The 25,594-nt window shown below is 29.6% G+C and overlaps 2 protein-coding genes across 2 annotated transcripts in view; one reads left to right on the top strand and one right to left on the bottom strand.

Moving 5' to 3' along the window:
* LOC113519004 (cubilin) overlaps positions 1 to 25,594 on the top strand; it is a 256,728-nt gene that overhangs the window by 92,694 nt on the left and 138,440 nt on the right. The window contains exon 3 of the mRNA XM_052898681.1: positions 7,906 to 8,086. Coding sequence (XP_052754641.1) covers positions 7,906 to 8,086 — 181 coding nt within the window. The remainder of the gene's footprint in view (positions 1 to 7,905; positions 8,087 to 25,594) is intronic.
* LOC113519005 (myosin regulatory light chain, smooth muscle) lies at positions 9,146 to 25,402 on the bottom strand. The gene is made up of 6 exons (XM_031914887.2): positions 25,280 to 25,402; positions 23,284 to 23,390; positions 20,887 to 21,037; positions 20,468 to 20,587; positions 15,238 to 15,374; positions 9,146 to 9,569 (listed from the first exon to the last, which is right to left on the bottom strand). Exons 1-6 carry the CDS (start codon positions 25,316 to 25,318, stop codon positions 9,401 to 9,403), a joined length of 723 nt encoding a protein of 240 aa, XP_031770747.1. The 5' UTR covers positions 25,319 to 25,402; the 3' UTR covers positions 9,146 to 9,400.

Below are 25,594 nucleotides of genomic sequence, written 5' to 3'. Positions count from 1 at the left end.
ATGAACAGCTGCTTCACAACCTCCCTTAGTCCCGAAACCCAGCTGTTTAGGCTGGAACTGCTCCGTAAGCTTGGGTTTAATATTTTTGCAACATATTTTCGACACTAAGCGTCTCAAAGTTGTACTCACAGCTATAGGTCTAATGTCATCATTATTTTTCATTAAGGCGCATAAATTAGCACCATAAAATACTTCTTTTATGTCCTCCAAAATACCTCCTGATAACATGTGGTTAACCAGAGACACAAGGCTCTCCAACAAAGCTCTTCCAGAATCACCAGTCGTACTAGATATCAAATCTTTCAAATGTTGTGGAGATAACCCATCCAATCCACTTGCAGACCCATTACGAAAGCTCATAATAGCAATTTCAACATCTCTCGCAAGAATTTGTAGCCCAGGATTTAATTCCTGGGATGGATTTGTTAGTTGTTCCTGAACAGATGCAGTTGGATGCTTGGTTATTAAAGCTTGCAATGTTTCATCATTAAACGGAGCAATGGTCTCATTAGAAAAAATCAGCTGCGCACCGCCTCTTACGTCACCGTCATTTATCTTGGTCTCAATACTCTTAATAATATCAAATTTTGGCCTAGTCCTTCTAATACTTTGATTGTAAAGATTATGTTGGTTTGAAGCAAAAACAATCTCATCAGAACAATTGTTTTTAATTTTCTGTGTAAGCGATATATCACTTTCCTTTTTGTTGTTTACATTGAGAACTTTGTAACTAAAAGTTAAAAGTTGTATCCAACTTAACATATCATTGTTAGAAACCACTTTATCAATGCATTTCCTCAATACTGTAGCCACCGATATCCTGGCCCCCCGTGAAATCCTTTTTATTACTGGAACGTTATTTTTGTTCTGACTTAAAATTTCCCATAGGGGTATGTTATAGTCTGAGTGATCGGAATTTACAGAAATTTCTGATGGATTTATATTGCCATCTACTAAAGGTGAAGATTGAGGTTTATGCACCTTTCCAATATGTATATTTAAACCCCTCTGTCCTCTAAAAAAACGTGGGTGTGCACAACTTGTGCATCGCTCATAACCATCAAATGACATTGTCCCCGCTGCGACATTATGGGAATCCGATACCTGACCTGAAGGGGTCTATTTTAAATCAAATTTTTCATCAAATTTATTTTCGAAATTTAATGTTATAATTTCTACTACCATATACTGAGTAGTAGTATAAAGATTCCGGCATAGAATAGGCTACCCTTTCATTTCCCGTGGGTGTCGTAAGAGGCGACTAAGGGAGGGCGAGGGATGGGCAGCAGCGTCTCTCTTAAAATATCTCTAAAGCCTGTGGTTACCAATCTGCTTGTCAACTATTCGATTAGAAGCTGAATTGAAAAAGACATTATGAACATTATAGAATACATTTGAATGCTCATGGTCCCCACCCGTACTCAGTAATTTTCACTGTCATACCTTAACATTCAAACCCAAGTAGCCAGTCGAATAAAAATGCTTGATGGCAAAAAATTTACATTTACATGGGTAAAAATTTTAATTTAGTATTTTTGTGTGATAAGGTACCTTTTGAGGTAACCAAAATAATTATATCAATAATGCATTAAATAAAAACAAAAGTTATTCTTTTCTCAAATAAAATAAATTTGTAACTTTAGATTATGAAAACTATTTTAATTGGTACTATTACGATATTATATTATCGGCCTATAATATTTTAATATTATATAATTAAGGTTAGATTCCACAAATAAACTGACCTTAGTTGTAGCAAAAACAGTTATTTTGATTTAAACCACTGAGCCGATTTTGATTAAATTTCTGGTTATGGTTATGGTTTAAATTTATAAGTATATCCATATAAAAAATAATTTTCTAAATTGGTTCACAACTGATGGAGATATGAGGTAACAAACATAAAAAAATACATTCGAACTAAGAACCTTCTTTTTTTTTAAATTGGTTGAAAAGAAGGATGATGTACATTAATATTAAATATCATAATAGATAGGTTACTATAGTATATAGTCGTATATGTATATTTATATTTGTGTTTATGTTTCTATGATATATATGTATTTGTATATGTAAGTAATATTTGTTTACTGTATTCATGTAAGTACAGTTATATGATCATAATACGTGGTAGCTCTCCATTGTATGTGTTGTAATAGGTCAATATAGATATGTCTGTGGCTGTTTATCTACAACAATTTTCAATTTTTTACCGCATAATTTTATTTCTGTTTTGCCAAAGGTTGACTGGGAGAGAATGCTATATAGGATCAAGTCCACTTTTTGTACCAAACATTTTTTGTAATGTAATCAATAAAGAAAAATTATATAAATAAAAACAGATATTATTTATTGTGGTATTTGTTAAAATCGAAATAATTTATTTATTTATACTTTATTGCACCATTTATAAAATAATAAATACATTTAATTGTAGTGAGAAATGAAACAAAAGGCGGCCTTATCGCTAAGCAATCTCTTTCAAATAACCTTTGGGTAGAGGACATTGAGAAAAGAAAAAAAGCCAAAATTTACACATTATAAGGATGTATTCTACTAGAGAAACCAAACATTTTTCCCAAAGTAACATGGATCAGAAAAATATAAATAAGTTTGAGCCTATCTTATTAACCCGGCAAGTTCAGCTACCAAGTTAGTATATATATAAAGTTTCTTTGAGAAAATTGTTTAGTTGCATTTATAGATACAGAAATATATATTACACTCGTAATAGAGTATATAACTGATGCCGAATCTACAGTTCTGATTTTATGATTTCAACGAAATTTAGGTTGTTTGTATATTGTTTATAAACCCATTATTTGTCAGATAGTGTGTATATTACGAGATATCTCAGTGAATTTTAGATGAAACATTGATTGTTTTAACTGGTAGTGTATCCCGTATTCGTCTTGTTCCAATATTGTGGGACTAAAGTCTGTTTTTTCGGGACAAATTCATAAACGAAATAGACTTCTGTAAATTAGCAAGAACTCATTTTGTACATTAGAACTTAACCTAAATCCAACACTTTGAAACATTATAATATACATTCCAAATGCATCTAAATATACGAGTATATAGTAAATGTAATATTAATTTCTAGTTAGATCGGTTAAGTTGGCCCGTTATCTGGCAAGTTTCCCCGGACGGTCCGGCCCGGAACAGTTCCAATTTCCGGGTACCCCACCGTTTCGGCCAATGCCTTATCGGGCAGTATGAGCAATCACGGCTTCTAATTATAGAACTGCTGTCAGTAAATAAATCTGAGATAATCTTGTTTATTATGCAGATGATATTTATTCCCTTTAGCGACTTATTTCTATTAAAAAATAAGTAAATAAATTAAATATACATATAGTAGAGTATACTCGATATGTCCATATTTTTTATACTGAACGTATTAGATTTTATGGACGTGTGGTCCTGGTATGGAATAGGCCACCCCTTTCCATTCCCGTGAGTGTCGTAAGAGCCAACTAAAGAAGGGCGAGGGATGTGTAGTAGTATCCCTATAAAAATTTAATTTAAAATATTTCTAATGCCTGACTGCGGTTGTCAATCCGCCTGCCAAGCAATGCAACTATTGGCAAAACCCCCCAAAGGGAAGACTCACCTGTCACCATCTCTCGGACAATTTTTTTTATATAAACGGTCTCTAATTAACCTCAATAGATGAAATGCTGACTGACCCTGGCTTTTTTCTGGGTAACAAAAAAAAATATAATTCGTTACAACACAAGTGATGTAATTTGACATCTAATGAAATAACAAAAATATTACGAAATACAGAACTTCAGTTACATTATTTGGTTCTTAGAATGTAATTTAGTATTGTCAAAACTTTAAAATAGATATAAGAAATTCTATTATGCAATTATAGTTCAAGCCTTATTTAGATGTTAAATTAATTATTTACAATTAGTCCTCTAAATGACTTTAACGTTCAATAAGGTCGTCTGATTTCTACTGGCATTGAAGTGTCATTGCTTGAAGTGATTACAATATATTTGATTTTGACATCGAGATAAATAAATAAAGATAGTATACAAGCATAAGTTCGGTTCAATGATAGGCGTTTAAGGTAAGAGACTATTAGGGCCGGATTACTCGTAACTATTAGCCAGATTTGCCCCCTCACCATTTAGATGCCCTGTGCCCTGCTAAAAATTGTTTTCGAAAGGTTTCTTTAAATGAAAATTACATTTAAAGATTTGTATTTAACAAAATCCTCAATGAAAATATTATTCTCTTGTTTTCTTTGTGTATATTAAATCGTCATATTCCATTAGACTTCGTAACACATTTTCACGTTATTGTATGTAAAATAATATGATAGCTGTGTTTTGTTTTCAAGACGTGCACTGCCTAGCGTCTTTGATAAGTAAGTTGATTAGCATCAAATATAAGTGTAATAGAGGTATGTAAAAGATTTTTTGTATAATCTCTTTCTAATATATTTTTTGGATTATTGATCATTTCAGCTATTACATAGGGTAGGGATTAGCAATTTAAAGTGTAAGCATTTAATAATTAGAATTTTTATACATATAAAAAACAGCTATTGCGATTATGACAGAAAGAAAGAAATGTTTTTTTTTTGGTAACCAAGTTCGTTTACATAAAATACAAAAAAGAATAATATTAATTTGAAGTAATTAGTTACAAACGTATAGTAGAGTAGACCTTAGTGATTGAAAAAAATCAATATAGCTTCGTAATTGTCGAAGACATCATGTAAAAAAAAAATACTCATACTAGAAGACTACCATCGAATTAAGAACGTGCTCTTTGAAATACTCTTGCATATTTATCACTTCAGTGATCTTTGCCAATTAGTACCAAACAGTTGCCCTACTAACTTCAATAATTCACATCAATTCCTCTCCTCTATAATCAAGGAACACTGGCAAATTGGAATAGTTGACTGAAATTGACGAGCTGTCTGCTACAAAGACAAAGATCCAATACCAAAATCATTAACACTAAGTTTCATTCCTATAGATACTATATTAGTTCGTTAATATACTGCTGCTTCACTATAGTATTACATAAGCAGGTACTTCAGTTTATTAATACAAAAATATTCGCTTTTTAAATAATTAAAATTTTCAAATATATATACGTATACCAATAACGTAGACGGGGATACAATTCCATTTTCACCCACTATAAAAAATGCATCCAAGAATTTCTTGACACCAGAGGACGCCACCTTCATTCGAGTAGTAGCGACATCAAAAAGTAGGAAGTTTTAAAATTGTGCTTTTCGTGTAATATACGCGAAATTATCACCCATTTTTATAACGATACCGATTTTGTGATTACTTTTGGAATCGATAACGTTTATTCCCATATTGTTCCCGTATTAATTTAGTCATAATTATTTTTCGCAGAGAAAATTTTAAATTATTGAGATTACCTACTCGTCAGACATTTAATGACAAATTCGCAATTAATCTTGTAATTAAGATACCGTTCTAATTAACTTAATCTACTTATACTTAATGCCTTAGAGGATAAAGTGAAGACATTAACCCAGTTTCAAGAAATTTGACTAAATTAATCATTAGATATCTACCTATTGGCAAAACAAGTATATTTTGCTACGCAATAAATATTCTTTGAACTACAAGATATTTCATAGACATTTTATATAATATAATGAGTAAATTTTTTTTATCAGGATAATAATATCCTGCCTTTCATCTTGGAACAAATATTACCCATTTACAAAACTTCATTATAGTCGATTTAGCAGTGTCGGAGTTCATATACTAAACACTTACTACATGAGACAGAGAAGAAAATAGGTTACTTTTATACCAGTCAAGTCGAAGTCAAGGGTTGAAGCTAGTAGCTTCATATTATATATATGTTCCCTCTATACATTTCTATCGAGTGTCCAAAACAGGTTAACTTTCAGTTAGGCAATTTGATATTTGGCTGACTAAACCTTGACATATTTTTTAATCAAAACAAACTCACTTTTTACAGTGTTGTAAGTAATTGGATTAAAAATATCCCAGATCAGGTAGATTTTTTGATACAAAAGAAGATATTGCTTACAAATTAATATACATGTTTTAATTAAAATGGCAGCCATTTTCATTAATTTAAAAACAAAAAAATTATATCTATTCAGATATAAATCGAAGTATCCAATAAAGATAAACATAATTATGGATCATTATGGACTGTTTATCTCTAAACCTTAACTGCGGTTGCAACCCGCTTGCCAAGCGTGGCAACTATTGGAAAAACTCTCCATACGGGGAAGGCTTATGTCCAGCAGTGGATAGTTCACGGCTAAAATAATGGACTGTTTATCTAGTTCTTTAAAATATATACGTAAGAACTTTGTCGTTTTTATTTTTCATTAAAATTTTACAATATAATATCTCCTGTATACTTCGTAATAAATGTACGTTATGGTAACTATATACTCATACGAATGTAAATAAAAAAGTTTGTCGACTTGTTTTTAGCGAAACATTTGTATGAAGACACTATCTATATATTCTAAGCTAGTAGCAAATATAGAAAAATTAAGAACTTACTTTAAAACATCTGAACATATAGATGTCAAATTAGTTTCCAGCAATAGTTACTCCGCTGAGATCTTCACATACATCTCCGAATTTGATATTTGAACTGACAAATTACGATTTGTGTACTATTAGTTATTAACTGTGTCCTCTGGTAGGGATATGTGGACGAATAATTTACAACCCTTCCATGAATTACCAACCCCAATCAAGGTAGAACCATTTGCGGTTTACACAGTCCCGCAGATTGTTTTGCTTAAGGACCGAAACGGTTATAAAGTGTTGATTTTGTCTGATCATTACTAGACTATTTGATAATAGTTTTAACTTGCAACTTTGACTATATGACTGAGATATGTTGATTGGCAAAAAAATAGTTTATGTACTTTCTATCTCAAAAATTATGTAGATCTATATCATATGATATTATTTAGTATTTACTATTTAATTTCCATTTAGAAATAAACAAACTAAATAATTTTCGATAATTAAAGATTATATCCAACAAAAAAACGAGTTCAATTGTGACAAAACTAGTTATTTTTTTTATTTAGAAACTTAACTTCTAAACCGATTTTGGTAATTGGTAAAGAGTACCAATTGCTGGCTCTTTAAAGAAGGAAAATGTTCATTTTTAGGGTTTCAAATTTGTTTATCATTCTAAGAATCATAAAAAAAAATAGGAAGTTGCAGAAAGTTTTGTAACACTGATTGAATATTCTTTTATGATATAGTTGTCGTAGTCAATTAGCTTAATTAGCCACTCAATTAGCAGACTAGCCTTTTTACTAAATCACGCAGTTCGACTAGAGGCCTGAATCATATTCATCCGTAAACAACAATACTACATTTAATGAACTGCCTGACTGATGCTCAAACCATTCTTTGAATAAGGTAACACAAAAAGATAAAATATCAGACATTAAAAATTGTTTTTAGTGCTTTAAAATACAACATTATATATACAATTGTTATCTGGTAATGATGAGATCAAATAGCGTAGTTTAATAACAAAGCATTTATGTAAGTAATTAGAGTTATATTTACTACCGCTAGTTTTGTACTATTTTTTTTTGCGTAAAGACAATCAAGCTTTGAAAAACACCAATAATATTGTTACTTACCGATGTCATATTGACAGTGTGTGAGTGTAAGTGCGAAGTGGTAAAAAGTGGAACTAAATTTAAATAACTAGGCTACGCAAGTAGTTAAATGTTGAATATTTGGCTTATAAATGGCTGAATATTTTTCGGACCGCTAGTTAAACAGCGCCATTTAGTAAAAAGGCTAGGCTGTTTAGGTGAATTAAGCTATTTGACTGCGACATATCTATTGATCAATAATATGTTTGTCGCAGGTTGTACATGTCTTCGGTTCACGTCCACGTACGGCAAGGAGCGTGGTACGTTCAGCAGCCCCGACTACCCGCGGCCGTACCCGGCGCGGATCGACTGCCTGCTCTACACCTTCGTCGCGGCGCCGCACCAAATCGTCGAGCTCGTGTTCACAGACTTCGACATTTACAAGGAGCATCTTGAGTGAGTTGCTTGTTAATATTTATTCCGAGAATTTGAAAATTTTCTACACAACACTAATATAATATTTTGGTATCATTTTTATAGATTTTCAGACTGACTAGGTTTGCTTCGTGACGTTTGAAATGAATAATGTAAATAGAAACAAGTTTTCTTAATTTCTTTTTTATATAAATTAGAAATTATATGTTTATGGTACTGTTCATATCTATAGGTGACAGTTACCACTTTCCATCACGTGAGGTTGTTTGCCATTCTAAGTGGTATAAAAATGCCAAATATGTAGATAATCCGCTTGCTGGAAAATAGAACCGTCACTTGAACAGCAACAATGACAATATATGATGCTCCACTTGATAACTTTAGTTATACAAAATGTCACTTCCTTATTTATATGTCAGAAGTTTTGTATTTTAGTACTTCATAAAAGCAAAAAAAAAAAAATTAATAATGTACATAAAAAAACATTAATTTAAAATTTATAGAAATTCTTCAATTTGAAATCTGAATTTTAATATCAATATTTATGGTTGATTTGTACATTTCCACCATAACGAACTCTCATAAAGATTAGATATTAAATAAATGTATAATTTACTGATGAATAATATATTTTGGCGTCTAGTAAATAATGAAGATATAGAGTACATTTTTAAAACTCCAAAAAGCCGACGAAGTTGAATTCATGACAGTCGGTTATTACTTGTTCAAACTTCTCTATTTCGCAAGAGCCCATTTGAAAACGCTTCATTTCCAAGCATCACAACTTTGCTTTTACAAAATTGTTGCGTTTCCACTTTACACAATTTAAATTACATCAAAATCAATTTCTCCAAACTGTTGTTATATTTTTAAAATGTATTTTCAAACTTATTAATTATAATCATATAAATTTTATTCAATTTAAGTAAATTTTTCCAAATCCCTGTGATGTTTTTAAAAATGTAGTTTTAAACAATATTAATAATATTATTCTAACACTACTATAGATTACAGATACATACAACGGTTGGAAGTGAAGGATTTTTTAATTATATTATTCATAAAAAGAACATGAAATATAATTTTATTTATTGAAAAAATAACAAAATCTTAAATTATATTAATTACATGTAATATTATTCCATTACATTATTATAAAAACAGTTACAAACATTTTTTATAAATTTTATTTAAAACTGAAAATGTAATATAACTAATAATATTTATATAAATATAACAAATAGATAAATTATAACAAATATTTGTAATATTAAACTTTTTTAAAATAAGCGCAACCATTGCCTACATTAGAAATGTTATGCAAATATTCCAGAATCATTCGTTACTTTTATTTGCCTTCCTAAGACCGCACAATTGACTGCAAAAACGTACGTAGTCGATCATTGGTGTGCCATTCTTTTGCACTATAGGCGCTTCATCCAAAGCATAGTCGGCTTCCTTTTCAGTGAAACGATCTCCCCATGTCATAAGATCGTGTCGAATTCTGAAAGTATACATACAATTTATTTTATTGTTAATAAAAACAATTTCTTTATTGAATTATTTTTAACCCAGGAAAATGCAACATTACAATTATATTTAAGGCAATGTGAGACAGAGATAAAAAAACGCAAATTTTCACATATTTTTTAGACTCTTATCTTTTATTCATTCCATGTCTATCTATGACTCAGATGTTCATTACTGAATACCCTTATTTTCTGCAAATTATAATGGCAAACAAGCTGACAGCCCACCTGATGGAAAGCGGTAACTGTTGCTTATAAAGGAACAGTACCATGGTCATAATAGAGTAAACTGTTTCGCCCTTGATACCCCCCATGCGTTGCCATTTCTGAGGAGTAAAATGTTATACCTCTGTTCCCTGTAAAATTACAGCAATATCCCTGCCTTCAAACCAAAACACAGCCCTGCAAACACTACTACTTACGGTAGAAACACGAAAGGGACAGAGTTACCTAAGCAAACGACTTGTGTACAAAGTCTCCCTCTAGTGAAACCTTTTTTGCCTTTGCTCCGTTTAAAAATAACAATTTTCGTTACAACAATAGAAAATCAATTTAAAGAAAACAAAGTGTAGATTTAAAGTGAAACACATAATTTTATTTTACTACCGTGTGTACTGCCTACAAATGTTTTCGTATTTGTCTTCAAGTCAAATTTTCCCCTGGAATTATATGAACGCCTATTCGGCGGCGTCGTAAAACACAGATTGCATTGAGAATTTTAATAAACCTGAATCCAGCTTTACTGTACACGTATAAATAATTCTTTATATCGCATCGTCAAATATTTAAATAAGTGCTTTGACACGAAATCAGTGTACATTTTTTATTATGAATAAATAAAATGTTTTTGATCGGTCACGTTCGAAAGACATCAACAAATTCTACTATTCATGATATCGAAATCGCTTTTAAAGGATTATTTTCACAATGAAACTGAGCATTTTTACCTAAAGAAACATTAGTCGAACATAAACGAAATAAATAAGTGCGGGTTAAACTCATACGTCGAGGATTCCGTACATAAATATATATGACACAAAATGACCTTTATTGCATTTCTCATACGAAATAGACAATTAACAGTTATTATTATGAATACCACAATTCGTAATTTCTTATTTTGATCCATAAATGTAGTTTAAAACTAGACTGCACAATTATGATTGTTTTTGAAGACTGATAATTTTCTTGTAATATTCATATATACCTACTCTTATAAGAGATAATTATTTTAGATTTTTCGCTTCAGAAACTTCGGAGATAAGAGAAGTGATGTTTTTTTTCATAACTAGAAAATTACGTAGTGTAAAAATGAATAAAAGTCCGTTTTATTATGTACCAATACAATCCTTATATATTCTACATGGACTAGTAGGTAAATTTTGAGATTTTGAGTACTTCTTTGTGACTACTGATACATAAGATAAAAATATTTATTTAATTATTTAAATAAATATTTTTATTTTTTTTTTCGTCACATTCACATTTATAATATTATAAAGATAATATAAGCACAATATATAAGTACATTGTGTAATGTGTATTGTGTATATTGTGTAGTGTATGTGTGTGTAATTTAAGTGGCAATGTAGTCCCAGCATAGAATAGGGCACCACTTCCTTTTCCTTGTCCCTCTTAACACATCTCTAAAGCCTAACCACGGTTGCCAATCCGCCTGTCAAGCATGGCAACTACTGGCAATACCCCCAGGCCGGGGAGGCTTATGTTTAGCAGTGGACAGTTAAAGGCTGATATGATGATGATATAAGTATATATATCCATATTATTTGAAAATAATAATAATAATAACATTTTATAATTTATTTCAGTATTCTAATAGCTGTCACTAGGGGTCGTAACCATTAATTATTTATGTACAATCCTTAAGAATCAACCCGAAGTACTGTAATTGAACTCGTCTGATGTTTATTTACGAATTATTATAAAATGTTTTAAGACATTTTCCTTAATAAATGTTTTGTTCCTGTTATTTGTAAATGTTGGGTACTTCGTATATATTTTGTCACAGACTGATGAGAAATATTATTTTTCTCGTATAACATCGAGTTTTTTTTACGAGTAAATAAAACAAATATTTGCTCGCACAAAGTTGGTTGCTCGATGTGACGAAACAGTACTAACGGTCATCTGTATCCATCAATAACACTGGATATTGGTATTGGATGTGCATATACGTAGATATTCTAAAGTCTATAGACAACATCTATCTCTAGTTTTATTGTAAACATGAAAATTGAAGAAAACATTGGAAAAAAACTTGTCAACTTTTTCATATAATTTTGTGTGTATGAAATATAATAGTTATGAGTGATCTCATGATAGATATTATCTGCATCTTTTTAATGCGTAAACATTTATTTTATTTATTAAATAATACGTCAAGATATATTTTATGCGTAAGTATATAGAATAATAATAAAAAAACCAAGGCAGTTTAACAATTAGCTGACTAAAAGGTAACCTGTTTTTGAGAATCGATGCTCTATCTATATAATCTAAGATTGGAACGTATGCAATTTTAGATTTCTTATGATTTTTAAAACATCCAAAAGACCCAATTATGTTATGTATGCGATTATGTCAACAATCCTATTACATTGTTTTTGCGAAGCAAATTACTACATATTTACTGTTAAGAAAAGTGTATAGATAAAAGCACGATTCTGCATTCTAAATTCAAATATTTTCAGTCTACTAAATACTTCGTTGTTCATCAGTATGTATGTTTATGTATATACAACTAAAGTCTCAAGTTGCTTTTTTATAAAGCAAAATCTAAAATTAACAAAGCGAAAATGTTCGTATATATACATGATACATATACGCACGAAATAAAGTAGGTCGAAATCAAGAAAGCAAAGCCGAGGATATATATTCAGCATGTAAAGAGAAAAGATTTCATTGTTTGTTTGTAATAGATAAACTCAAAAACTACTCAACCTATTTTAAAAGCATTTCACGTATAGAAAGCTACATTATCAGCGAGTTACATAGGCTAATTATTATTTTTTAATAAATTACAGATTACAACACACCAAAAAAATCACAACAATGAAATCTAAAGTACCAAAAATTTGCCTTTTAAATCAAATAAAAAAAAACAAATTTATATTTCTATCCGAAATATATCATATTTATGTTCAAAGCCGGGGCGGATCGCTAGTCATTAATAAATGTAATATGAGGGAATATATAAATTTCTAGTCACTTGAAATACCTAAGTCACAAGCTCAGTAACTAAGTCTAAATATTTGCATAGATTATGCATAAGAGGGTTTGTTTTGCGTTTAGAGATCGTATTGCTATTATTATGCGATCTAGACGCTTGTCATTCAGTTTGGATTCGCATTCCCTCTCGAGACTGACTGTGCGGGTATGATAGCAAAACTTTGTTATTATAGAACTTATAGGATTGCCACTTCAGATTCTATATATAAACTTAGGACGGAAAAGTGGTATTCAATTTCTGGAAATAAAATTGCGATGAGTTCAATGCTATTTTGAAATTGTTTTTATTTGAAAATATTTACAGAAGTATATAAGTATAATCAAGCTAGAATAAATTATTTAATAATATAAATTTATTTAGTAGCTCTTCAATTTTAGGAAATATTCATTATTACCTCTAAAAGTACTAAAATCCTGGATGTCAACGTATCCAACAAACAAAGTCGAGTTTCACAGTCATTTTAAAGATAAAGTCAATCTGACCTTAAAAAACTCTGAGTGCTTAGTGTTTCAAACGAAGAATAATATCAAACTTCTACCAGTAGAAGAATGAGAAATACCATCTTTGTGCTCTTACTAATAGGAGAAAGAGACTAAAAGTACTATTTTTTTTTATACCACTGAGGTGGCAAACAAGCATACGGCCCACCTGATGGTAAGTGGTTACCGTAGCCTATGAACACCTGCAATACCAGAGGTATTACGCGTGCGTTGCCGACCCTGAAGAAAACTCTTTACCCCCCTTTTGAAGAACCCCATGCTGTAGTCTCTTGGGAAAATCTCAAAGTATTTAAATATTTAAAGTAGATAAGGCCATGGATTACTACTTATCTTGGTTCATCACCATGTGTTAAGTCAAACGGATGAAGTCGTGGGTAAAACCTAATAAGATCAATATTGTAGAAGCTTCTTGAGTTATTGAATAAAAGATACTTTGTTTATCGCAAAATGTGCTCGTCTCCTTTAATAATTCGCGTTCAACTTCCTAAACACGCCTCAATACCGCAGAGATTAGATAAGTTCTCGTACCTAGTTTGCGGATCTTATTCCTTATTACTTGCAAGATGTCAAGATGTTAATAACAATTATATCTAAACTCAGCGCCAGATGAGGATAATATCATATCAACTGTTAACTGTCCACTGCTTAGCATAGCCTCCGTCATAAGGGGGAGGTTTGCCAGTAGTTGCCATTTTCTTTTATAATCTTTCTTTTTCTTTGCAAAGCAACATCTAGCTTGTTGTGGATAACAATTTGTTTTTAGACACAATTCCATGATCTAAATTTAAATATTTTTAAATTTAATATGCTACCAAAAATTCTTGTCATTTAGACTCGTTATTGTCAAAGACAAGGTAATAAAGAGACGGATAGGAAAGCGAGTTAAATAAAATATTTACAGTATTTTATTTAATTTGCTTTTGTATTAGAGAACATGGATTGGATTCGCTCGTGTGGCGTTGTTCAACTTTACACAAGTAAATTAATTTGTTTTCAATATTAACTATAATATAATTATATTTTATATGTCTGTAAAGTTTTTGATTAATCTTGATACAAATATTTGATTTGCTTTTAAACTGAAGCATATGTACGCTAGCTAGAAGACACAATATTGTTCCAATAATAACTTACTGGTATTAATTATGTTCACTTAATAACTTTTACTCCCGAGTTTATTAACAACAAAAGTAAAAACTTGTTTAGAAGTACTAAAATGTATTAATATAGTGCCTCGTAATTACATGACTGCGAATCACTATTAGTATATTTTCACCACATGTAATGAAGTAAGAATGCCATTCCATTACAAAATGTCATAAGAGGCATTTAAGAAGTATTATTTTATTAAAAATATATTGGCGAATTGAGAGCGTGCCTCACTTTGAAGTCGCTTAAAAGGTCTGAAGTTGAAGAAGAAGAAGGCGACCTTTTATGGACAAACGTTAGAGTTTTATCAATGATCATTATAAATTTCTTCTCATTGATGAATGGGGTGAAATTTATAATGATTAACAATGATGACCCAATTTTAATAATTGAGAAATTAAATTATATTAAAGCTATCAAATTTATAATAATAAGGATTTATTACTGTTTTCATCACTCCAAAATAAATTTCGGATAGAAATGTTGATAAAGTTGAGATGGTAAAGTGAGCAATTGTGGTAAATCAATAAAGTGGCAAGAAGACAAACTCCCGTCTAGAACCAATGAATGATCGTTTACTTGCGAATTGCTTTCGCCTTAAATAAATAAATAATAGATGTCTGAAGTTATCTAAAATTAGAAAATTATATTTATTACTTATATAGACCCATATTATACATAAATCTCAACTTGATGTAGTACAGATTTTACTTAAGTCTATAAGAAAAAATAGAAAAAAATTACCTTTCTTCAGGTATATATCCGGTATTATCTTGGTCCCAGCGAGATAAAGCTGCAACCAAAGTTTCTTCTGAGTCAAGCTCCAAAGTTTTATATCCTAGGAGGTTGACGAATGCATCAAAGTCCAGTGGGTTCGATGCCTACATGAAAAAAAGATTTTATTTCAATATTTAGTACCAAAATTGAATGTTAACAATCGCAAATTATATTATTTTTTGTGATTCGGTATAGACACACAGCTTGGTATTGTGTACTAGATATAAAACTCATTTGATTTTAGAGCAGCTAGGAGCTGCTTTTTCTTGCGGAGGGACTGATTTTTTTAGAATCCTATATATTTATTATATTATATCCCATATATAAATAACTTACTATATGAGACTTGATAATAGATGAAATGCACTTTCATATTCCATGCCTTAAGGAATATATTTTAATTAGCGTCGGTAAATTTAATTTTGGTACTTGCATTATAAAATGAGCTTTCGTGCGGTACGCTCGCTTCTGACCTATTTCAGGTAATAAAATATGAAAGATAAGCCGTCATGACGTGGTTTTAACAATTGATTATTAATTTTATAAATAGAGGAATTATTGTCTATTACACACATATAATTTAAAAAAGTATGTGTGTTTGTATGTATCTCTGTGTTAGAATATACTTATGTTAAAATGCTTTATTTTAACAGTCCGTACATGGTTATTAATTAGATATATAAAATATTCAATTATTGCTGTTATAGTGATTACTTAGTATCTGTTTAGTTTGTTAAAAGATCCTATTTTCCAAGTACTCTCTCTCTCTATCTCTTTGACCATATTTTACAATGAATTTTTAGAGTATAATTGCTTTTTAGCAATTCAATGCATTCATTATTTATCAAAATAATAGATTTTGATGAGCGTTTTCTCTTACTTAACAAGTCAAAATAAAGTTCTTTTTTCGTACAAGAAAAAAATATTGTAACAAATATTCATAACAAGTTCTAGAACAAATTTTGGCGATATACGCAGTTTACGTAACTCATAAATTGTACTACATGAAGGTAAATTAAACCGGCGGCGAAACAATAAGGCGCCGGAAAAAATATTATTTTTTTAACTCGGGCTCCAGGCAATGGATGTGCTTATATATTATATTATTATTTATGAACAATGAAGGCAGAGCAGAACTTCGTGGCCCAGTGGTTACTAAAGATACTTATTAAACTTAGAAGTCATGGGTTCAAATCTGACCGAAACAAAATAGTTTGTTTTAGTAGTCGTACTCTAGTAGTCGAATACCACAAATAAAATACCGGCACCAGTAGTAGCAAAACCAGTTATTTTATTTAAAAATTAAACTACTGAGTTAATTTTGATTAAATTTTAATGGAACGAATCTGTAATACCATATATATTTATATATTATATAATTATTAATATTTCAAACAAAAAAGAATTCTTCAAATCAGTTTACAACTGACGGAGTTATGAGAGTATTTATTATGATGTTTGATACAAAAATACAACTGAATTGAGAATGTCTTTTTGAAGTCGTTTGAAAACAAAAGTAATCTGCGACGTTAGATTCAAATATACTCGATGAAATATGAGCATGTTGGTTTTATGTTCATCATAAAAGCAAGAGACGTGAGTATAATTGCATATATATTTTTTAATATAGATAAAAATATATAGATACCATTCATTTGGCATATTTTTATAGGTACTAACAAAAATATGGGCTAAAAATACTAATCAGTAAAAAAAATACGGGAATAAATTCTTTCGACAAAAATTAACAAAATTGATTTAGAATTATTGAAAAAATCACATAGATGACGATGATAAGTTTACTCGAAAATTTTCTAATATAATAGTTATTTTTATATTTTATAAAAACTTTACGTTTAGTCCAAGCGTAGTCAATTTCAAATTGTAAAATAAATAACATTTAATCTTCGTACATCGTATATACTTTTAAAGCCACTAAAAGTTTTAAAAATTAAAATTTATTATAGTAATATAGAAGTATAAAAGTATATATTTTTTTTACTTTATTTATAATTCAAGTACATTCGTGTTATGAGTTTTCCAATCAAAACGAATGTTTTTAATATTTTTTGACAAGCCATAAAAATACTAATATATATTAAAGTATTGTAAATGAGTATATATACATAAATTATTAAAAAAACTTAAGCTAAACCTACTAATAAAAAGAAAAAAGGACATTAACCACGAGTATGTGTAAAAAGGGCGTAAGAATAATAAAAAAAAACCTCGTACTACCATTACAGAAAATAGCAAGGTCATTCTTTTCAATGTAGATAAAACTTACCCTAGTCGATAGAAGAAAATTAGATTCCCTATAAGAATGTAAGGACATTTTCTGTTCCCTTCGTCACAAGCGCGTGGCGGTGGATTGACATGGGCTTAGAGAGCTCTTTCGACAGGTTCCCTTATAACTTCTAACTTTACTAACAATACTTAAGAGGAATTAAAAGAAAAGCAAAGTTTCAGTCTGTTTCGAGCTTGCTTTGTTTTGTAAATGTGAATGAATTAAATTGCTCGGCCACGATTTCTCTCTATAGAATTCTATAACAATATATTGTGTTGAGTTTAATTGTTAAAAGTTTTTTAAATACACTGGTTATTTGATAAGAATTATTTTGTTCCATTTCGCTATTATTAGTATGTGTGCGACTGCCAACACAATGATTGACTACAATTATTATTACAATCGTCCATATTAATCATTAATCATCATATCAGCCTTTAACTGTTCACTATCGAGCGTAAGTCGCCCCCTGGGGGGGGGGGGTTGTCAGTAGTTGCCATGTTCGGCAGGTGGATTGGTAACCGCACTCAGGTTTTAAGATGTTTTAAAAGGGACGCTGCTGCCTATCCCTCGCTCTCCCTTAGTCGACTTTTACGACACCCACGGGAAGGAAGGGGTAGCCTATTCTATGCCAGAACTACACGGCCAGTCATTAAACACCGATTTTCATTTCGCCCACGCATGTTTTGAGACACGTGTTTCACCTCTAAACGAGGTATCTTCAGCCAAATTAATAGATCGTTGCTCGGAGCCTAGTGTTAACCCTTCAGCACCCAAACTGGAAACACGTTATAATGGTAGCACATTTAAATATAATAATTCTAATTAAATAACCAGCGATATAGCCTCCTGCAAAATAACATCTAATTCAGTAAAATATTTATAATTACACGTCACTATATTTTATTATATCATACGTATCAAACCTGTTTTTTTTTTTTAATAATAAATTATTTAATTTGTAATCGAAATATCTGAATATTATTTATTGTTTTGTAGCTAATGGGCAAGGAAATCAATAAAGGTTGACAGTTCTATTGTTTCCTCTTACGTAAATGGCCATCAAGCTGACGTCCTATGTATTAAATTATGACAGTTGTATATACATTATATATAGGAACACCATGGATGTCACAAAATATACCATGCTGCCAATGTCACTCCTCATATGTTGCCAGTTCTGAAGACTACAAGGTTAATTACTTTTGTGTCAAAAAAGTAGTTATGTACTAACCTCGTGATGTTGCTTATATTAATTATATTTATTTATTTGAATATATAAAAATTAAGGGACACGATCTCCGTTATGCTAATCTCTGAAACCGCTCAATTTTAATAAAACTTTATAAATGTGCATTGTTTTCTCTAACTTAAAAGATAAGACAGTATTATTTCCTTAATAAACTTAATATCTAGCGGTAGAGAGTTTGTCGGTTCAGTTAGAATCTATATAAGTACTTACTACTATATACTTATATATACTATAATAAGTACTCAATGGGGAAGTCGGAGGTATTTGTCGACCGTTAACGTTATGGTAAACGTAGTATTCAATATACACAGATTTCCTCGATCACATTAAAACCCAACGCACTCAGAGGCGGGCCTATCGCCATTACTTAGATTAATTTGATTTATTATAGGTGTGTGTAATTTTTTTTAATCAAACTTCAAACTCACGACCGTTGCTGTTCAAATTAACGTAGAATACTACTCTGTTAGTACTTTATTGACTGGGAATTCCGTCAAAGTTGAAATCTTTGGAATTAAACTAAAATTGTGATAGAAACCTTAATATAAAGAAAAGTAATTTTTTGCTTATGAACGCTTTGTAATCCAAACGCTCTTGGCCGTCTTACTAGAAGGACGTACTTACACGCTAGTACAATGACGAGTTAACTCGTCACCGGTTAGCAAAGTGTTACGGCAATTACATGATATTTAAAAGTATTCTATGTTATTAAAAAAAAAACATTCTTGTATCAAAAATATAGCGCTCTGCGTCTAACTTAGGTAAACAATAAATACCTGCACGTTATTATTTATTAACAATACTGTCTCCCTAAAACTTACGAAGTATACATACATTACAATATATGTATGACTATTTCATGCAAGTACAACCCAGATACCGTAAAACCGGGGTTTATATTGAAAACTATCGAAGCGTTGCCTATACAAAACGAGTTTTAAATAACTGTTACGTGATATTGAAGTTGTCACCCACTTTCTAGACAATCGAACGTATGTAACTAAACCTAGATAGTATATTTGGTTTTATATTATGGAAATAGTTTTTTTTTTTTTTTTTTAAAATAGTTACTTTAATATTTTGTGATCGCGACATTGTACGCGTGTAGTTTAGGATAAAAATATCTAGATTAGCTGTATCCCGTTGCTTCGTCACCGTTGATGAGTACATAAACAACTCTATGTGTTAAGATATAATTTAAAGGTGTACCAAATTTTATTTAATTCATTCAGTAAAAGAATAATAAAGCTTAATGCATCTCTCTGTCTATCGTTATAAATTTCGCATTTATTATATTAATAAAAATCAAACATTGCTCTTGTTAAATCCCTTCATATCAATTTATTTTAAATATCTCCTATGTGTATCTATTCATTATCATTATGTATTAGTTAAATTTTATTGAAATCTGTACAACCAATTAAGCGAGATTGAGTATAACATCCAAATATCTTCACAAACTTTGAGTATAACATCCAAATATTCACAATATTAATAGAACGTAAATTCATTACTGTTTTCTCTTTCTACTTTTACAGTAATTGTCACAACAAATAGTGCTCACTCTGGCAAATTCTTCCAATCCAAAATTGAACTGAAAAAGTTATTCTATCTTACTCAAAACATAAATTATTTAAGTTAAATGTTGTAAATTTTACCTCGGAAAGCATGTTTCTTACTACTTGTTCATCGATCTTTTCTCCAAGGCTCACTAATGTCGCTCGTAAGTCGCTGAAATCTATGTAACCGTCACCGTCCATATCGAATAACAAGAACGCCTGTAATGAAAAAAAATTATATAAAATACTAGTATAGTATAGTATAAAACATTCCAATATTTATCCATATTATTTATCAACGGACTTGTAACTTTTTGCAATATTATTATGTTATGTATCTGTTACTTTAATTTTGATTCATAACAGTTATTCACGATTTTCTAAAGAAAAAAATAGGTTTTGTGTGTACCCAATAACTGTTCAATTATTAAAATACAGTATGAAAAATAAATTCATTTTAAATATAATTTAATTCTAAATAAAAATTTTACTTAACATGTAAAAACAGGAAAGCGTACCTCCTTTAGTTCAAATATTTTTGTTTCGTCGAGCTCGGCCAAAACATTATCTGGTATATGAAGTGCTTCTCTCGCCTTGGACGCCGAGCGAGATCTCGGTTGTTGAGGAATTGTTATTTCTCCGCCACTTTCAGATATTATGGAAGAACCACTGAGAAAAACAGAATTGTTGAATAGTATAAAAGTTTCGGATTTCTTCTAACTATAACGTTTACAGAATACTTTGCATTTACAACTTCTGTAAATAAAATAAAATAACTATTTAACATCTTAAAACATACAATAAAATTATGAAAGGTATATTATTTTAATTATTATTGCTATAAATTTATATATAATCATAAATGATACAGTCATTATAAATATGTATTATTCATGATTACATCCAAAATAACTAAATAACAATTAAGTAATTGTATCTTTCGTTTTCAAATATTTTCTTAAAAATTAACCTTTCAAGAACGAATTATTTTATATATAATGTTGTATAATATTTTTTTATTATAGTCATTTTCTATAAATATATAGTTTAATCTACAAGCAATCCGAAATAGAGACAAAATTCAAATGCTATAATGTAAATATTCGTATTTATATTATAACATTTTAAGAACGCGCCCTAAAATAATACCAAATATTTCTTTAGCATTTCATTAATTAAATAAAGACATTTCCTCCATTTAATATATAAATAATAAAATACGAACTCTTTAACTCAACAGCTTTAATTTTCAGTGTCACGTCTTTTCAATCAGCTTTCGATAAAACATTTTGCAGTACCGAAACATTTTCGTGAGCGCGTTGCCAGAACGGAAATTAAAAATTATGAATAAGGGCGAAGGGTTTACAGCTGTGGAAGACTTTTATGTTTATTACAAGTTATAGAAGAAGTGTATTAATTTAAGGGGGCGTCATAACTTAATTATTTATTAAGAAATCTATGAGGTTGCGAATTCAAAGACGATTTGGCCAGTGAATGATTTTTATGATTCGTATTCTGAGATATTTTTAGGTTTTAAATTGTCATTAATAAAAGGTTCTTGTTTACATTGTATTTCTATATTAATTAAAAACTAATTTAGAACTCATTTTCAAAATTGGTACACAAATCTATAATTATAATGTTAGTAAAAACGATAGATAGACAAATTATGCCTGTCTTTAACATTCTTCCGCATTCTTAAGACTGTTTTTTAAATTTTCGCAGAGTCTATTTATTTGTCTAGTCTATGTATGTATCGTTATCGGTTCTATCAAACTGTCAAAGCTACACAGAATCTTCTGAAAGAAGTGACTGCATTAATTCGCCAATCTTCATCACTCTCTGCATTGTACAGTAAGGCTGTATTATACATATTTACTACAGAAATTCTTGCAGTATCTTGTACATATTCTATTAATCGGACAATGTTACATAGAATCTTCTGGAAGAACGACAAAGATATAAGTCTCTCTCATTCTCCATATTTTACACTAAGACTGCTTTCTAAATATTTGCAACTGCCTTTTATATTTTGTCAATCTTTATCATTCTCTGCATTATACAGTAAGATCGCCTTATGGATCTTTGCAACTGAAATTCTCGCATTGTCTTACGAGATGTTGTGTCAACCTGTCAATTCTTTCTTTTATCGTTCCAAAGTTCTGAAACGTAATGGGTACATCTCATGCGGAATAATAATGAGAATGTCGTCTTTTCATTATTCTTTAAATTACTATTACCAGTACAAAAAATAATTGACTAAGCGTAGGTCTGTTATATTTATTCTGTTCTGTTATTTATAGTAACGGTAGTATATCCATTTAAAAAAAAATCTAGTATAATTTATACATTTATTCAAATATTATCATTATTATTTATTTTTGGCCAGTAAAATAAAACAAACAATGATAAAGAATCATCTTCTCTCGTGACAAAATTAAAATTGCTGAGTAATATTACTGTTCTTCTTTTAAAATAATTAAAATACACCTACAATTCACTACCTGTTTAACAATAAAATTTTATTTAAAATATTGGAAACTTTAGAACTTTTGTCTGTATATTTTTGTGTACGTTAGACAATTATTACTTTAATTATAAATATATTTTACCGGATTTTACAGGGAGTAAACCCATCAGATTGTCGGTTTCTTTAAAATATTGTGACGATTTGAAGTTATTGTTTTCCTTACGGAGCAAAATAGTGTTTTTTTTTACTTCGCTAGTACACAATCTCGCGTTCTAAAATCAAATAATAGTGAATTTAATCCACCTTTATAAAGTCTGGTCTGGTATGTTTTATTTTATTTTTGAATTAATAATCTTTAGATTACTACTAAAGTCTAAAGAATATTTAAAATGAATGCTTGACGAGAATATATGTTATTAAATACATTCACTTTCATAATACTCACTCTCCTGTAGCGATGGACTGGAGTAAATTTTCTTTGAACTGCTTTATTTCATCACGAGCTGAATCCAGCTCAGGTTTACTGCGACGTCGTTCTCCTTTTGACTTGCTCTGATAAAAGAATTCTCATATTTATTGTCTATAACAAAAATTATTTAATATTTTTCTTTTTAATAATAACAAATAATAATTTTAATTAATTAATTTATATTTAATTTGTATCCAGCAAAATAAATATAAGGCAATATGCTATCAAAAGAAGCCCTTGTCTGAGTAGGCAACAGATCTGTAATCATACGATTTTTCAATTATAATAAGTTAAGTAATATATTTATAATTCCTCTTAGTCTCTCTAATAACACAAATACGAGATCTAAAAAGATACCATAACTGCATTTATCATCAGACTTAAAAAAAATAGTTTCTCAATTTCGATCGTATTTTATTATGTTTGTTCCCGTTTATTATGTTTGTTTTATAATTGTATCAATTCTAAACGGATTTGGATTTTTTTATCTGAAAGGATATATTTATAGATTAACTTTATAGAAATATTATCAAAATCGGTTCTGTAGTTTAGTTTTCAGATCAAAAGAACTGCTCCAGTTTCGCATGGTTTTTTTTTTAGTAAAATGCAGGCCATGTCACAATGTAGCCGTTCTATAAGTAAAAGAATTTTTTAATCTACTTGAGTAGTTTTGAGTTTATCCTTTAAAAATATAAAAAAAAAATTCTTTATAATATTATTTCAGATAAAATTTATGTCGACTATAATCTAGAAATGATAAAATAAAGATGTCATTTGTAATAGGCTTTAGTATAGAAAGAAGTTTTTTTTTTTAATAAATAATTTAAGATCAAGGTAAGCAATTTAGTAGTGACACAGTTTTCATATAAGTTGAGGTGTTGACTGTGTCTTTCTTTATGACAATGATTTTATAAAAAAACATGTCTGTTCTTCACAACTTTTACGTTCTTTTTCAAATTAGTTTATTGACAATATAGATGTTAATGGAGACTTTAAGTTTTAGCAATTCACGGAAAATGAAAAGTGAAATTGCTTCCAGGAATCTCTCTCACGGTTTAATTACCGAAAGATTTTATAGTCCTTTACTTCTGTTTCGAGACATTAAAACGATGTCATAAAACGGATTCTCTCATAGGGTAAAATAAAAAAAATATACGTACTTATTAGTTTCGGTGCTTGAAGTAACGTATTTCAAACTATATTATAAAACCGTAAAATAATTTGAGTGAAAAATATTTTTTTTTATTTTATAAATAATTAGAATATTATACTTTTATATTTTGTTAAATTTGAATAATATGAATTATTCAGTGCAAATTTTACTTATAGAAAATAATAATTTACGAGTACATTCCTTTTTTATGGTTCTACCACTCATTCGGAATGCAATTATAGCTGAAAAGAACAGACAAGAAATTTTACTGTTGATTTTATTTCAACAAAAGTTGTTTTCAAAATTATTTTGTGTCAATACAGACAAAAACAAAAGTTACTTAAATAATTACATAAATTAAGTACATTATTGTAAATGTTATATTAGATTGTATGTTAAAATATATTTAAATATATGTCAGACCTAACTCATAATATAGATAATAGTTTAAATATCCCATGTATTATTATTTAAAGCCAAGTACATTTCTCTTGTAAGTAATCGTTTAGTATATAATAGGCCTTATTAGTTAAATAATTCTTAATAAAACTTTTAAATGTAATAAAAGGTAGATCCAATGCATATTTTAATATTTTATTATAAATTTTAATCCCCATTCTCAAAAAGATCTATTTACTTTTTCTAAACGATTCTTTTGAACAGCATGTTTATACTTATACACATATAATATATATTATCATAATTATATACATGTGTGCAATGAAAATGTATGTTATATTTAATAATTCCTCGCTTGATTAGTTACCAAGCATTCCATGTCAGAAAAAGATTAATAATACACAGTAAGTAACAGCTTACTTTTTGTTTAGCAGCGCCATTATTGCTTTCCTCTTCCATGTTATCTAACAGCAATTATATCCTTAATACCCTGCACCACATTCACATGAGCGCAGTATACGACGACTGAGCAAGTCCACTCATTATAACTACATTTTAATATATTAAATATACATTGCATTTACCAAGCGGAGATAATTATTTATTTCGGTTGGATGCACAGATTTCGAGATTAGTCGAGAGTCGAGCTGTTTGCTCCGACTAATTAATCTTTGGGTCGAAACTGTTCTAAGATTTCCAGGTCACCGAATTGTTTGGTCCCAGTTTACATGTTTC

Source organism: Galleria mellonella, unplaced genomic scaffold (assembly GCF_026898425.1).
Source record: "Galleria mellonella isolate WM207_F2 unplaced genomic scaffold, CSIRO_AGI_GalMel_v1 utg5358, whole genome shotgun sequence".
Taxonomy (NCBI): Eukaryota; Metazoa; Arthropoda; class Insecta; order Lepidoptera; family Pyralidae; genus Galleria; species Galleria mellonella.
Note: the sequence above shows the minus strand (reverse complement) of the source record. Positions and strands in the feature narration are given on the sequence as shown.